This window comes from Nomascus leucogenys, chromosome 4 (assembly GCF_006542625.1).
Source record: "Nomascus leucogenys isolate Asia chromosome 4, Asia_NLE_v1, whole genome shotgun sequence".
Classification (NCBI taxonomy): domain Eukaryota; kingdom Metazoa; phylum Chordata; class Mammalia; order Primates; family Hylobatidae; genus Nomascus; species Nomascus leucogenys.
Genome location: NC_044384.1, coordinates 80,682,817 through 80,698,360, shown reverse-complemented (window position 1 = coordinate 80,698,360; position 15,544 = coordinate 80,682,817). Strand labels below are relative to the sequence as shown.

The 15,544-nt window shown below is 50.4% G+C and overlaps 1 protein-coding gene across 1 annotated transcript; it reads right to left on the bottom strand.

The window, feature by feature from the left end:
- Positions 1 to 861: 861 nt before the first annotated feature.
- Positions 862 to 9,823, bottom strand: LOC115834765 (pepsin A-5-like). Its single transcript, XM_030810889.1, has 9 exons — positions 9,768 to 9,823; positions 9,093 to 9,255; positions 6,727 to 6,844; positions 5,745 to 5,863; positions 4,874 to 5,073; positions 3,601 to 3,717; positions 2,324 to 2,468; positions 2,124 to 2,222; positions 862 to 1,011 (listed from the first exon to the last, which is right to left on the bottom strand). Exons 1-9 carry the CDS (start codon positions 9,821 to 9,823, stop codon positions 862 to 864), a joined length of 1,167 nt encoding a protein of 388 aa, XP_030666749.1.
- Between the last annotated feature and the right edge of the window lie 5,721 nt (positions 9,824 to 15,544).

The window sequence follows — 15,544 nt, the reverse complement described above, 5'->3', positions numbered from 1 at the left end:
TCCCCATGATCTCTATTTTTTTCTTTTTTTTGAGATGAAGTCTTGCTCTGTCGCCCAGGCTGGAGTCCAATGGTGTGATCTCAGCTCCCTGCAACCTCTGCCTTCCAGGTTCAAGCAATTCTCCTGCCTCAGCCTCCTGAGTAGCTGGGATTACAGGCACCCACAACCACATCCAGCTAACTTTTGCATTTTTAATAGAGACAGGGTTTCACCATGTTGGCCAGGCTGGTCTCAAACTTCTGACCTCAGGTGACTGTCCGCCTCAGCCTCCCAAAGTGCCGGGATTACAGGGGTGAGTCACTGTGACCAGCCTTCTCATGATCTCTTATTGGCTTTGGAAGAAATAAGAAGTTGACTCCCTCAACTGAGAGCTTCAGTGCCCTATTTTTTTTTGAGCTGGAGTCTCTCTGTGTCGCCCAGGCTGGAGTACAGTGGCATGATCTCAGCTCTCAGTGTCCCTTCTATGAGAAGACAATGAGCCCAGCATTTTTGGCCCCCAGGTCTTTTTAGGATGCTTCCAGCACAACCCCCTGAAGCCTCTCTGTCTTCCTGGCTCCATCATGAAGTGTCCACTGCTGGGGTCACTATTTTGGATGCCATCCAAGTGGATGTGGTCATTTTGATCCCTGCCCTGGCGTTCTATCCCCAGTGATGTGAAGGAAAAAGACCAGCAAAGAGAAGCAGCTCCACAAAACCTGTTTCACTAGGTTATGTTTTTATTCTACGTTATCGGTAGGACAGGGAACAGGGCCAAGACCTCCACACTCCCCTGGGAAGAACAGTCAGGAGAATTAGATACATCTAAAGTGGGCACAGGACGGAGGCCAGATCTTCCTGGGAGGTGGCTGAAGAGACTTAGGCTTAAGCCACGGGAGCCAGGCCGCCCTGGTTGTTTGCCCTGTCGAAGACAGTGAAGTACTGGCGGATGAAGACATCACCCAGGATCCAAAGCTCTCCAGATTCGGTGGGGACGTTCATGCCCTGGAAGCCACTGATGCAGCTCCCCTCGCTCTGGAGAAAAGGAGAATAAAAGTGGAGCTGGGACACCGATTCAGCAGTGATAGGCGCTGGGTAATAAACATCCAGGGCGCCCTGGTCCAGCTGTAAGGCACGTGCAAGGAGGAGCTTCCTGGCTCAGTGTCCAGGGACTCAGCTATTCTTGGCCTGGAGTGGGCCTGTAGAAGCTGTCCACTGAGCAACTGGTTTCTACGCATTACTGGACATTATCTGGTGTTTCTGGCAGGCACATGAACCCTGACATCAGCATCGGAGCTAAGGGGCTTAGGGAGAATTCAGCTGCTAGGAAGGAGTTTGAAAACCCTGCCGCCACAGCCTTTTCTCATTATTCTGATCCGGTCAGGGACAAACCAGATGAGCTATTAGCCCTCTTGCCTCATAAGTCACCGGGCTGCGACCTTGTCTGCACATCACCTGGGGAGCTTTGAACCCCCGCAGCCCCATCCATTGCTCAGGCCTTGCCCTCTCCTAATGTAATGAGAATCAGTGGGGGAGCCCAGGCATCAGTGCTTCTTGCTGAGTGACAGGAGTCCACTGGCAAAATTAGTTTTCCACCTGACTTTATAATAACAGAAGGGAAAGAGTTTTCTTGTGGCTCGTATAGCTAAAGATTTGCTACTTGGTAGAGATGGTAGAAGTGTCGGAAGCCCCAGCCTATGGAAATTAGGATTTCCATTTGCCCAACCCTTGGTAGGTCTGATGTGATCAGTCGCACTTGGTTAATCTAACCGCACTCTGAGGGTGGGGAAAGCTGCCATCTCTACTTTTTGGATGCGAAAACTGAGGGTGAGATGAGTTGTAGCTTGCTCAGAATCAATGGGCTAGTAATTCAGACCCAGTACTTGGACCCAGGGGTCCAAATGGAATCCTCTTTTCACTCCATTAACCTTTGCTTCACTTGTTCCCTTAGGGGGCTATATCTGAGTTCTTATTCCTGCATTTGTTTTTAATATATTCTTTTTCTCTGGAGGCTGTCTAGGGCAGATGTTCGTCTGCCTCTGCCTCTTGGCTTCAGCTCGTGGAAGTGCACTTTCCCTCTGCAGAGGGGGTCTCTGTGGCCACATTCTGTGTGAACCCCTCTAGTGGATGGTCCAGAGCCCCCTCACCTGCAGGATGTAGGCACTGGGTGGCACGGGGTACTGGACTCCGTTGATGGTGAAGACGATGTTGGGCAGGCTGCTGATGGCTGAGCAGCTGACCACCATCTGGAAAGAGTGAGGGTGGAAAAGTTAGAAGCGTTTTTGTCGCTTCTGCCTGGCACACCCACTACTTGAGTGTAGAACAGAGCAGTCGGGGCTGGACTCACGTCACCATCTGAGTTCTCGCTGGCTCCGATGTCGCTCTGGATGTTGGCAATGGGGCTGGTGGGGCCGGTCAGCAGAGAGGTGCCGGTGTCAACAATGGCCTGGCAGCCCTCAGCACAGGCGATGGTCTCTCCGTTCATGGTGATGCTGAGGGCAAGAGCAAGTTAAGGTCCCTGAGCCCTCAGGGGTACATCTCTCCAAGGAGGAACCAGGAGGTGAGTCCAGACATTTCTTTCCCACCCATCCATTGGCCGATGCGTGAAATTTCTGTTCCTATCATTCACGCACTCATTCATCCCGCATTCATTTACTCTACAAATATTCCGCAAGTGCCTACTCTCTGCCAGGCATGGGAAATGCCAAGCTAAACAAGACAGCCTCACAGTTCCAGGCTGCAGGGAGCTCCCGGCCTAGCTGGCAAGATAAGTAATGTTGGCAGAAGGGCAAGATGATAAGCCAGGCATGCGGCAGGGAACAAAAACAGGGTCCAGGGTGAGAGGTGTTGGAGGGGAGCAGCCAGGGGAGCAGACACCCAGGGATGCCAGGCAGGTGAAGAGAGAAGGAGGACGTCATCAGGGGACAGTATTCAGGGAGGGACAGAGACCACAGGGCTGGAGCAGGAGTTGGAGGAGCTGGTGAAATTCTAGCATGGCTGGGCAGACATGAGGTGATCCATGTGTCCTGGTTTGCCTGGGCTGGTCCCAGTTTTAGTACTGAAAGTCTCTGTCCTGGGAAATTGTTCATTCTTGGGAAAACCCACACAACTGAGCACCGTAGCAGGCTAGCTGGGGGAAGAACAGCGCGGAAATGAAGCTGCAAGGGAGACCGGGGAGGCCCTGAAGGGGAGGGTGGAATGAAGTGACTTCACACAATTTCTTAGGCATTTTGGCCACTTCTAGACTGAAAGTGACATGTTTCCTCGAGTGTGAGGAGCGTGTGCTGGTTCACAGGCCCCTTAAATTGTGAGATGTGTGGACAGGTGGGTCCCCTAGCTCTCCACAGGGATGCTGGTGGATGGTCCTTCCTCCGTGACTAGGAGGACAGTGGCTTTCTCACCCTTGCAGAGTCTCAGCTTCCCAGACAGCTCTTCCCTCCTCCTGCAGGGAGGTGTCTTTCTAGGGGTCTCTGTGGCTTGGCCCACTTCCACCTTCCCCCTGGATTGTGTTCCCCTGTGGCAGCTGTTCCTGGGTGTATTCTGGGGAGCTGGTTAGCTATGAATCCATAAGGACATGGGATCTGGGGCCCAGCCCTGGATGCTGCCCGTCCATGGCAGTCTCACCTGTCCACGGTGATCTGCCAGTAACCCTCGACAGTAACAGGCACCCAGTTCAGACTTCCAGAGTAGTAAGAAGAGTCAATGCCACCAAATATCACCACGCTGCCACTCTGGTCATCGCTATGGAAAGTGAGAGGAGAAGACATGAATTTTTTTGTTGGTCCATTTGTGTGAACATCTGCTGTTGCCTCCTCAGAGCTACCCTTGACTGGGCACTTTCCAGGGCTGTCCTGGGGTGTGACCAATGTGGTTTCTTTTCCTCTTAGGCCAGGGCCCATGCAGTTGGCACTGTCACTGTTATTTCCACTTACCATGAGGACACTGAGCCTGAGGGAGGTGAGGCCACCTGCCCAAGGTCACACAGCGGGGGAGTGGTGGCACTACGTTTGGAAGAACACAGGCCTTATAGGTTGAGTGTGTGGTTTCCACCGTGGTACCCACTCTAGTTGCCATGGGGACCCCAGGGAAGTAAATGCGTGACAGTGTTGGCTCTTAAGGACTTGATGGTGGAGGTCACTGGTTCTTAGCTGGGAGCAGTTTTGCCCCCAGGGAATGTCTGGAAACATTTTGGATTGTCATGATTGGGTGGGGGTAGGGGATGCTGCCGGCATCTCATGGGTAGAGGCTGGGGATGCTGCCAAACATCCTATAGTGCACGGGACAGTCCCTGGCGGTAAGGACTTATGCTGGTCTGAAATGTTAACAGTGCCCAGATTGAGAAACTCGGATCTGGCTGGGGAGATACAATGGCCCCACATGAAATATTTAAGTGCTCATAAAGGCAGATGACGTTTCAGAGCCACCTTGGGAGGCTGAGGCTGTCAGGAGATCGGGACCATCCTGGCTATCATGTTGAAATCCCATCTTGAACTCCTGACTTCAGGTGATCCTCCTGCCTCAGACTCCCAAAGTGCTGGGATTACAGGCATGAGCCACCACGCCTGGCCAAGTGTATTCACTTTAAATGGCATCTTTGCAGGCCAACGATGAGGGAACTGGCACTGAGGGGCTAATGGCTGATGACATTTGAGTTGTGCACATCAAGGGGACAAAGACGCTGGTAAAGTAAGATGGAGTGCACATGGCCCGTCAGAGATAGACTTGGCACTATTACTCTCCAAAGACACATTTCTCCAGCTTCAGACATTGACTTTCCAAATCCCTTGCTTCCCAAGTCCCTCTCCATCGCAGGCAGCCTTGGACAGCTCCTGCTGGGCCAGAACACTGTGACCTGTGGAGGGGGAGGTGGGAGGAGGCCCCTCTCCACTCAACTTACGCGCTCAGGTAGACAGAGAAGAGGTCCTGAGAAACCAGGCCCTGGTTCCAGATGTTGTCAAAGACGGGTGTGGCCCCGGAGGAGGAAATGCTGGGGTAGGCCAGCCCCAGGATGCCGTCGAAGGGAGCATAATACAGGAAGGAGCCGGGTTCCGTCTCGCTCAGGCCGAAGATCTGATTGGTGTCAGAGATGCCTCCAACCTGGGTGGGGGAACCGAGATGATGTTCACCATCAGGTCATGTTCACTGAGCTCTGGGTGCCAGCCTCAGGCCCAGAGCCGCCCTGGTTCATCTCATGCAGGACTTGGCTTCCAGGGTGTCAGCCCGGAAGGAGGGGAGAGGGACTGTCTCCTGGAATGCTCGCTGCTCTGCTGGAGGTAACCATGGCAGCTGATCTCCAGATGGCCACAGTCTATGACTCAGGGTGAGATTTTGCTGGAGAACAGATGGTCACTGTGTGTTTGTATTTCTGATGAACAAATGCAGAGCAGACCCCAGGCAAATCAGGGCCTTTGACCCCTGCCATGCCCCGAAAGTAGCAGGGAGGGCTTGTGGAGATTTCGTGACTTGGGGGTGCTCCATGTCGTGAGAAGGAAGAGGAGGTGCCAGTAGAGAATTGAGCCTTTACTGACTCTCCCCACACTCCATACCTTTCTGCTTGGGTGGAGCTGAGGCTGGCTTATGGCTCCCGGCACCCCACCCTTTTACTCATTGCCCACAAGCTAGCAATGTCTGTGACATGTCTGCTGTTTCTCCCCCACCCTGCACCCCCAATCAGGTTACTTTTGTGATCACCAAGACTCATCTTGCTGGAATAAGCTTATTTTGGGTGTGCCTGATGGGGGATGCAGCGGCAGCCTGCAGGTGCCCACCTGGACAGTGTCGTATCCGAGGATGCCTGTCATGCTGCCGGTGCCGTAGGCGATGGAGACTGTCTCGCTGGTGGACTGGTAGGTCGAAGAATCCTCAGGGTTGAAACGGTTGTGGTTGGCTGCAAGAACAAGCGGTGATTGTCAGTCTCTCAGAGCTGGGTGAAGGTCATGGGCTGGGATGTCTTCCTGGGATGGGGTACCCTGGCCCTGGGACGGGCTCTGGAGGTGAGCAGTGACCTTTCCTCCTACACCATTGGAGCCCAAGAGACCCAGGTCATGTCCTCTCTCATTGAACTACTGGGACCATTCACTGATGGCAGGTCCCCAGCCAACCCCAAGGGCCTCCTGGGGACCTCCCCAGGCCAACATCGAGCAGAGCAGGCCCGTGGCTTCCCAGTGATGAGCGCTTTCACCATCTAGCCCCCGGGCAGTGCTCCCGTTATGATGTGGACGATGCCACAGGCACCTCATCTTCATTAAAACTCAGGTGAAAACCTAGAAGAGGAAGGAACCTGCAACACACATTGTTCATGACTTCCAAAGACAAACTCTCTTTCATTAGCGAACCAATGATTCTTTTTTTTTAAATGAGCTCAGCACTGACCTCTAGCCTGTCCTAGCCAGGCTTTGGAGCCATTTTCTCACACTGGACTCTTTCCTGGTGGGCTATTCTACAGCCCTTTGGCCCTGTCTTGCTTTGGGCCCCCCATACTTCCTCTCCCAGGCTGTGGTTATTTAGGAGAGCTTCTCTCTGCCCTCAGACTGTGAAGTCTTTGACCACAGGGATCACATCACTCATCCCTTTACCTCCTGGAGCACCTGAGTCCAGTGCTTGGCACATAGTAGGTGCTCAATAAATGCCTGTTGAGTGGCTCCAGCAGGCTTGAGGTGGGAGCTGTGTAAAGCCCATGAGTGTCCAGGGTTCCCCAGGGTCAGCTGGTGCTTGGGAGTGAGAGTGGGGTAGGGCGTGCTGGGCACTTACTGCAGGCCAGACTGGAGCAGTAGACTGAGGGCACCCACAGGTTGGAGGAGCCGGTGTCAAAGATGACGGTGAAATCCTGGGCAGGAGTTCCGATGCCGATAGTGCCGAAGTACTCCATCTGTCCAGGCGAGGACAGGGCAGTTCACGGACCGGGGTCTGTCTGTCAGGGCCTCCCTAGGGGCTGTCTCTGGGGCATCTCCTCAGTCTGCCTCTCCACCTTTTCCTTCGTTCCTCACAGGTCTTGTCTTTCTCTTCCCAGCCACTGCCTTCATTCTTCAAAGCCCAGCTGTGGCGTCCCTTCCTCCTTGGAGTCTTCCCTGATTGCTCCCCCAATTTACCCTCTGCTCTCTGCTAAGCACCACAAGCACCTAACAATCTGCTGTTCCCTCTTCAGCTGTTGTCTTGTCTGTCAGTCTTCCCATCCTTACAGCGCATGTTCTCGGAGGATGGGGGTGGAAACTTCTAGCACCGGGCAAGTGACTGCTTCAGTGCTTGTGCCTTAAATTGTGTATCAGAAGCTAAGCAAGCCACCTAAAGATGGAAACCTGGCCAGTTTTCTTATTTCTATATCTAGATGGGTACAGCATGTTGCAAGAAAGGCATTGACAGTATTTTTATTCTTTTTTTTTTTGAGACAAGTTTCACTCTGTCGTCTAGGCCGGAGTGCAGTGGTGCAATCTTGGCTCACTGCATCCTCCGCCTCCTGGCTTCCAGTGATTTGCCTGCCTCAGCCTCCCAAGTAGCTGAGGTTACAGGTGTGTGTCATCACGCCCGGCTAATTTTTGCATTTTCAGTAGAGACAGGGTTTCACCATGTTGTCAGGCTGGTCTCGAACCCCTGACCTCAAGTGATCCACCTGCCTCAGCCAACCAACCAGTATTTTCTTCTTAGTGGCAGCATTTTCCCCCCGTGCTGGCTCTGTTCCGCCACACTGGTCTGCTTGCTGTTCTTTGGCGTTGACCAGTCACTCCTGCCCTAGGGCCTTTGCACTGGCTATTCCTTGTGCTAGGAAAATGTTTATTCTAGATCTTTCCTTGGCTGATCCGTTTTTCAAAAATCAATCATCCAGATCTCTGTCAAATGTCCCCTCTGCCAACAGGCCTTCCATGACCACTTTATCTAAATTTGCCTCTATCTTCTTTTTCCCCATAGTCCAATTAATTAATTTGTCATGGCCCTCATCATTACCTGAAATTATCTTACATGGTTGTTTATTTGTCATCCCCTTTAGAATATAAGCTCCAGGAACTTTGTTTATTTACCATCATTTTGGCAACTTGCATAGCCTCTGGCACATAGAGAGGTGCCAATATTTGTTAAATATTTGTTAACTAAATAAATGTGCTAACTAAGCCTCTTACCAAGGGCCTGCCAGACCCCATGCTAAGCGCTCCAGAAAACATGATTGTGTTAATTCCTGGCAACAACCTCTGATGGTAGATATTAGTGGTTCTGTTTTCCAGACCAAGAAACAGGCTCAGATTATTTAAATGACTTGGCCAAGGTCCTGTGGCTTAGAGGCACTAGGACCCACATTTACACCAGGCCTGCTGGATGGCAGAGGCCAATCTCTGAACCATGGGCATCACTGATTTGTGCCCTCTGCCCTGTGCCAGGCACAGAGGGGACATACAATATCTGCAGGAGGGCAGGGTGTTTGCTATCGGGTCTCAAATAATAAAGTCAGGGTGATCTTTCTGAAACTCAGATCTGATCTTGTCACTCCCCTGTTTAAGATAAATCAGAGGCAGTTAGGATGGAGCCTCTCTCCGTCCACCCCTCGGCTCCTGGGACCACAGTCTGCAGCACCATTCTTCCCTCCCTCTCGGCTCTCCTTCAAATGCACTGTGCTCCTGCCCGCTACAGGGTTTGGCACAAGGGATCAGGCTATGGGGAGTTCTGTCTTGTTCTCTTAGAAAGTCCCACTCTTCCTGCATGGCTCCAGGGAGGCTCCCTGCCCAAGTGGCAGACTCTCGCAGTGTGACAGCTTCACTCTATAGTCCTCCTTCTGCCTGCTCTTTTCATTGGTTTGCAAGACTCCTTGATTACTGTGTTTGTCTCCTAGGCTATGAGTTTGTTCACCGCTGTTTCCCCATGAGCCCAGCACAGGCCCTGACATATAACGAGGCACTCAGAAGAAATAAACATTGCATGAACGAGTGAACGAATGAATGAATGAACAAAAGAGCAACAGCTCTGATTGTGAGCTTTCCTGCCTGCCCCAGGCCACTGACATCTAGGGGGCAGACTCTGGGTCATTGCCTGGAGCCTCAGAGCCCAGGCCCATCCTCCAAGACCCCTGGGACACCCTCTTTCCTGCCTGCCAAGTCCTCAGAGCTGGCCCCACCACTTGCCCACACACTCACATCCAGGTAGTTCTCCAGGGGCTGTTCATCTACCAGGGTGGGAGCCTCCAACTGGGGGAAGTACTTTCTGGCTGGGTTGAGGTTGTGCTTCTTCAGGAAGTCCTTCAGCAGGCCATGCTCGGACAGGGTGCGCCTCAAGGACTTCTTTCTGATGAGGGGGACCCTGTGGTTTGGAGAAGGAAGAGGAATTAGGCAAGGATTCTGCTCACCGGGTGCTGTGGCAGCCACAGAAGGGAAGGGAAGCTGGTCTAAGAGAGGAAGAAGGAAGGAAGGGAGATGCCCCTACTTCTGCCCCATAATGCAAAGAAGTTAAGCTGACTAGTGGTGGAGCTGGGAACCAAACCCAGGCTGGACTCTTAACCAGCTGATCTAAGACAGGAAGATGGAAGGAAGGGAGAAGCTCCCACTTCTGCACAGTCATGCAAAAAAGTTAAGCTGACTAGGGCTGGAGCTGGGAACCAGACTCGGGCTGGAGCTGGGAACCAGACTCAGGCTGGGCCCGAGTTTTAACCATGTCTGCAGGGCTGCCTCCAAAAAGGGCAGAGAGAGAGACGCAGAAAAGGCAGATGGAGACAGCCGAAGAGAGAGAGAGAAAAAACTGAAGAAGGAAGACACGGGAGGAAAGGAAGGTGATGTGAGAGGCAGCGTCTTCACACCCACGCCACCCGGACTCACTTGTACATGATGCACTCAGAGAGCGCCACCAGACCCAGCAGCAGCAGCCACTTCATGGTTGTTCCCGGATTCCAACTCGAGGGAGAAGGCAAGACGGGAGGAAGGTACAGAGCAGCAGCATGAGCTGCCCCTTATATACAACTTGGGTCCCGCCTTATCGGCCTGGGAAAGTCACCGGTTCCCCTGATCCCAAACAGAAAAGCTCCTGATAAGATTGTGGCTGCCCTGAGCCACATTCTGAGACCTTTCCAGCTGAGGCCCTTTCCATTGTAACCTTGCGCCACGGGGAGGGGAAGGGTGCCATGGGGGCGGACCCGCAGAGAGAGAGAGAGGAGCAATGACCTGGAGGCTTTTTTCTTTTCTTTTCTTTTCTTTTCTTTTCTTTTCTTTTCTTTTCTTTTTCTTTCTTTCTTTGTCTTTCTAAGCAATGACCTGGAGGCTTTTTTCTTTTCTTTTTTTTCTTTCTTTTCTTTCTAATCAATGACCTGGAGGGTTATTTGTTTTCTTTTCCTTTGTTTCCTTTCTTTTCTTTCCTTCCTTTCCTTCTTTCTCTTTCTCTCCTTCTTTCTCTTTCTCTCCTTCCTTCCTTCCTTCCTTCCCTTTCCTTTCTTTCCTTTCTTTCCTTTTTTTCCTGATGGAGTTTTGCTCTGTCGCACTGCCAGGGGCTTTTTTCTGAAGCATTGACAAGGGCCTACGTTAAAACTTTACAAGCTGAGCTCCAGGCTTACAACTGGGTTGAAATCAGCTACAATGGAGCAAAGCAATCTGCGCAAACAATTCGTACTCGTGGGTGAGTGACTTAGAAAGAGGATGCTTGGCCGGGCGCCGTGGCTCACGCTTGTAATCCCAGTACCTTGGGAGGGGGACGCAGGTGAATCACCTGAGGAATTCAAGACTAGCCTGGCCAACATAGTGAAGCCCCATGTCTACTAAAAGTAGAAAAGTTAGCTGGGCATGGTGGTGGGCACCTGTAATCCCAGCTACTTGGGAGGCTGAGGCAGGAGAATCACTTGAATCCAGGAGGCAGAGATTGTGAGAGGTGAAGCTGTCTGGGCTTCTGAGTCGATTAAGGACTTAGAGAACTTTTGTGTCTAGCTAAAGGATTGTAAATGCACCAATCAGCACTCTGTGTCTTGCTAAATGGTTTGGAAATGCACCAGTAAGCATCAGCTGTTACACTCACTGTGAAGGTCTGCAGCTTCACTCCTGAAGCCAGCGAGACCACGAATCCACCAGAAGGAAGAAACTCCAGACACATCTGAACATCTGAAGGAACAAACTCCGGACACACCATCTTGAAGAACTGTAACACTCATCGCGAGGGTCTGCGGCTTCATTCTTGAAGTCAGCAAGACCAAGAACCCACCGGAAGGAACCAATTCGGGACACAGTTGCAATTAGCCGGGATCTTGCCACTGCACTCCAGCCTGGACCACAGAGCTAGACTCTGTCTCAAACAAAAAAAACGAAAAAAAAAGAAAAAAGAAAAAAGAAAGAGGATGCTTACCAACCCAGCAGATCCTCCACTTTGTGAGATTTTATTCAGTGGACAAAGTAGAGTGAAAACTCTGATGCATAAATTGCTGGGGAGGAGGACAGGGGAGGGGGAGGTCACCAGGTAGATAGGAAGCCCTGTCTCAGGGTCTTGTTCTGAAATCAGATCCCCTGGGGCATCCTCAGACTGTCCAGCCATGAGAGCCACAGGTTCTATAAGAGCTCCAAGTTGCCCCCAGTGCCTCCAGGTGAGTATTCGGGAGTGGGCAGTGTGGATAAGTTCAGGGACAGTGGTGGTTAGCAGAAAACACATTGACATTTCAGACTCCCCGTTAGTTGACATCTTTGTGCCCCAAATGTGAATCCTGGGCCCATTTTCTTTTCTTTTCTTTTCTTTTAAACTGTGAATCTCACTCCAGTGTGACTAGCCCTTGTATCTTCCCACGTTCACGTCTTCTGGTGCCTCCTTCTCTTCCTCTCTCTTTCTCCCTCTCAAGCCTCTCTCTCTCTCTCCCCCGCTTTTTTTTTTTGAGACAGGGTCTTGTTCTGTCACTCAGGGTGGAGTGTAGTGGCGTGATCATGGCTTACTGCGGCCTCAACCTCCCACGCTCAATCAGTCCTCTGGCCTCAGGCTCTGAGTAGCTGGGACTAAAGGCATGAGCCACTATGTCCAGCTAACTTTTGTATTTTCTGTAGAGACAGGGCCTCACTATGTGGCCCAGGTTGGTTTCGAACTCCTGGGCTCAAGCGATCTTCCTGCCTCAGCTTCTCAAAGTGCTGGGATTACAGTGAACCACACTGCACCTGGCTGTCTCTCTCTTTAGGGATACATAATATTTTACATACTTTTTTGGGTGCATGTGACATTCTGTTACATGCATAGAAAAAGTAATGATGAAGTCAGGGTATTTGGAGTATCCATCACCTAAGTATGGGTTGATCCTAGCACTCATGTGAAGAACCTGATGGTTCTGAAGATGCTGCCTAAGTTCTGGGGGCACCAGATGGAATCCCCTCCCTCAAGGCTGTCACCAGATGGAAGGGAGGGAGCTTGGAGCCCAAGGATGGGCACTGATTTTGGGGGCACAGCTTGTCTGGGGCCCACATGGGAATTTTGAGCAGAGGAGAAGTATATTTGGGAAGCAGAAGGAAGATTCCCCAGGCAGAAACCTGCAAGCTCCTTTACACATTCATTCAAATGCCTTATTGTGCACTTGCTGTGTACCGTGCAGGGATGCTCTAGCTGCTGAGGGTACATCCCTGAGCATGGTAGGACTAGGCCGTGCCTTTGGCACATTTGTGGTCAGTTCAAGGGAAAGCTGGTGTGGAAGGGGCTCTTTCTTTCCACCTGGATGGATATTAGGATCACATTGAGGGGAAGCTCTCGGATTGGTGAAGATGATAATGTTTCTCCACATTAGAGATTTTAGCACCCTGAGGGACGCTGGCATGCTTGCTGATACCAATTCAGGGGTATGTCAGAGAGACTCTAGGATGGCCTTGAATTATTCATGCTGCTGGTGTTCACACCCCTGTATAATCACCTCCCCTTTTGTATAGGCAGGACTTGCTTCTAACCAACCCGATACAGCAAAGTAGATGGGATGTCACTTTTGTGATGATGTTATATAGGCTCATAGCTTGTGCCTTGCTAGCACACTCTCTGTATAGACTCTTCGCCTTGCTGGCTCTGATAAAGAAAGCTGCCCTATAAAGAGGCTCAAGGGGAAGGAACCAAGGGTGGCCTCCAGCTGACAGCCAGCAAGGAGCTCAGGCCTTCAGTGTGACAATCTGCAAGTAACTGAATCCTGCCAGCAACCGTGTGAGCATGGAAGCAGATCCTTCTCCAGTCGAGCCTCAGATGAGACCACAGACCAGGCTGACATCCCTGACTGACAGAGGCCTCAGCTGAAGTGAGCCTGGATTCCTGACCCACAGAAACTGTGAGATAGTTAGTCAATGTGAGTTGGTGTAAGTCATTCAATGTGTGTTAACTTGTCATCAGCAATAGAAAACAGGACTGGAAACATTATTGAAAACTCCAAAAAGATCCACCTGGTTGCCTCTTGCTCTTCCCTCTTTGGGGACCATTTCACTGCTCTGCTAGGTGGTTTTCTGCTGCAATCTGAGTGATCTGAAAAGGGGGAAGGTGACATTGTTGGACAGGTCATCTGCAAACCTCCCTCAGCAGTGCTTACATTTGTGTGCCTATTTGTGCTTTTCTGAATGCTTTGAATTATTTTAAAAAAGAATTATTATACTATAACCCCCCACTTTTCCCAAGGACGTAGCTCAGCGGGATTAAGTGATCAGTGCAGGTTCACATAACTAAGTAATGACACAGATGGGACCTGAACCTGGGTCTCAGGAGGCTCTGGTCCCTGGCCAGACTATGTGACCATGTACATCCACCTGGTTTCTGTGCATGGGTTAGTGTGTGATATGAACATTCCATGATGGCTGCAGCCTCCATCCCAGGGGCAGTTGGAGAAGCCATTCCACTCAGCCTCCTTTACTAGAGGAAGCCTTGGGATGGAAAAGGGAATCCTGATTCTGCAACCATGTGCTCCATGAGATCTGATTGTCAGCCAGGGTTGATCCGTGGCTGCCAGCAAGGAAGCCACATCATCTCATTGTACCAGACTCACCTGGCAGAAAGATTAGACAACAACGTTTACTTTGCCATTAGCCCTGCCTGGCCCTCAGTATGGTAGTGCCTGGCTTTCAGGGGCACTGGTAGCAGTGTCTCCGATGCAGGGCAGCCCCTGCCAATGGCACAGGTGTTCAGAAATGTTCCATGAACCAATCAAATCAAGCAATGGAATGAGATCTAAGGAACCCAATCACGGCAAGCCTGAGACGGAGCACTTAAGCATGATAAGTGTTATCAAGCTGGTCTGATAGGCATTGGGGCGGCTGGCCCCCTGGCAGCTTTCAATCAAGGTCTCACCCCAGGGACACGATCTTCCAACACCAAAGAGAACATTGGGTTTTCCACTCCCCAGTCCCAGACCTGGGCTGCTTCTCCAGGGACGCATGCAGGTTTTAAAAGTTAAATTTATGATAACTTTTTTGGCTCAAGTATAGAAGTAATACATGATGACCGTAGATTATTTATAGGTAAATACAATTTTAAAAATGTCTTACAACCCCACCACCCAGAACTAACCACCATTGGCATAGTAAATGAATATATTGATTTACTTACAATTATAGAACCACAAGCTATGGCACATGTTGTTTTGCAACCAACCCGCTTTGATGGGCCCAGCTTGCTTCTGCTGCGCTACTGTATCTGCAACCTGAACCCACTTTTAAAAGAAAAATCATGGTCCTGCATTTTACACGTGATTTTTTATAAATCTACATTATCATTTTAAAACTTTTCTCAAAATATGACATGCACAGAGAAAGGTGCATATCATAAGAAACAGCTTGATGAATTTTCACAAACCAAGCACACGTGTGTAACCACAACTCAGAGCCAGCAATAGAGCATGTCAGGTACCCCCGGACCCCACCCCAGGCTCTTCCCAGTCACTATCCTAGTGCCAAAGCAAGCGTATCACTACTCTGATTTCCAAACAGCAAAGATTCATTTCACCTGCTTTTGTACTTTTGCTAAGCAGTACCACATAACAAGCACTTTTGTTTGAGTTGAGCTTCTTTGCTCAAAATCATGTTTAGGAGAGGCATCCACAAATGGCATCGTGTGGAGTTGTCACTCAGTCATTTTCATTGCTGTGTATTATTCCACTGCATCAATATACCCGTTACTTTTCTCTTTTTCAGTTCATAGGCATTTGGGTAGCTTCCAGTGTGGAGTTCTTAGGAACAGTGCTCTATGAACGTTCTCTTTTATACACATCTTTCTTCTCCTTTTATTTATTTATTAAAAACAATAGAAATGAAGTCTTGCTATGTTGCTCAGGCTGGTCTTGAACTCTGGCCTCAAACAGTCCTTCCGCCTTGGCCTTCCCAAGTGCTGTGTTTACACCATGAGCTACTGTGCCTTTTTTCTTGTTAATTGACGTGTAATAATTGTACATATTTCTGGGTACATAGGGATGTTTCTTTACATATAATGTTTAGTGATCAGATCAGAATAATTAGCATATTTATCATCTTGAACATTTATCATTCCTTTGTTTTTTTTGGAGACAGAATCTCGCTGTGTCACCCAGGCTGAAGTGCAATGGCGCCATGTCGGCTCACTGTAACCTCCGCCTCCTGGGTTCAAGAGATTCTCCTGCCTCAGCCTCCCAAGTAACTGGGAATTACAG

Coding starts and splice junctions, on each gene's coding strand:
- LOC115834765 (XM_030810889.1), bottom strand. CDS start 9,823: ATGAAGTGGCTGCTGCTGCTGGGTCTGGTGGCGCTCTCTGAGTGCATC. Junction 3,718..4,873: donor TTCTCTGTCTACCTGAGCGC/GTAAGTTGAGTG, acceptor CACTTTCCATAG/CGATGACCAGAGTGGCAGCG. Junction 2,469..3,600: donor TGGCAGATCACCGTGGACAG/GTGAGACTGCCA, acceptor TCTTGCCCTCAG/CATCACCATGAACGGAGAGA.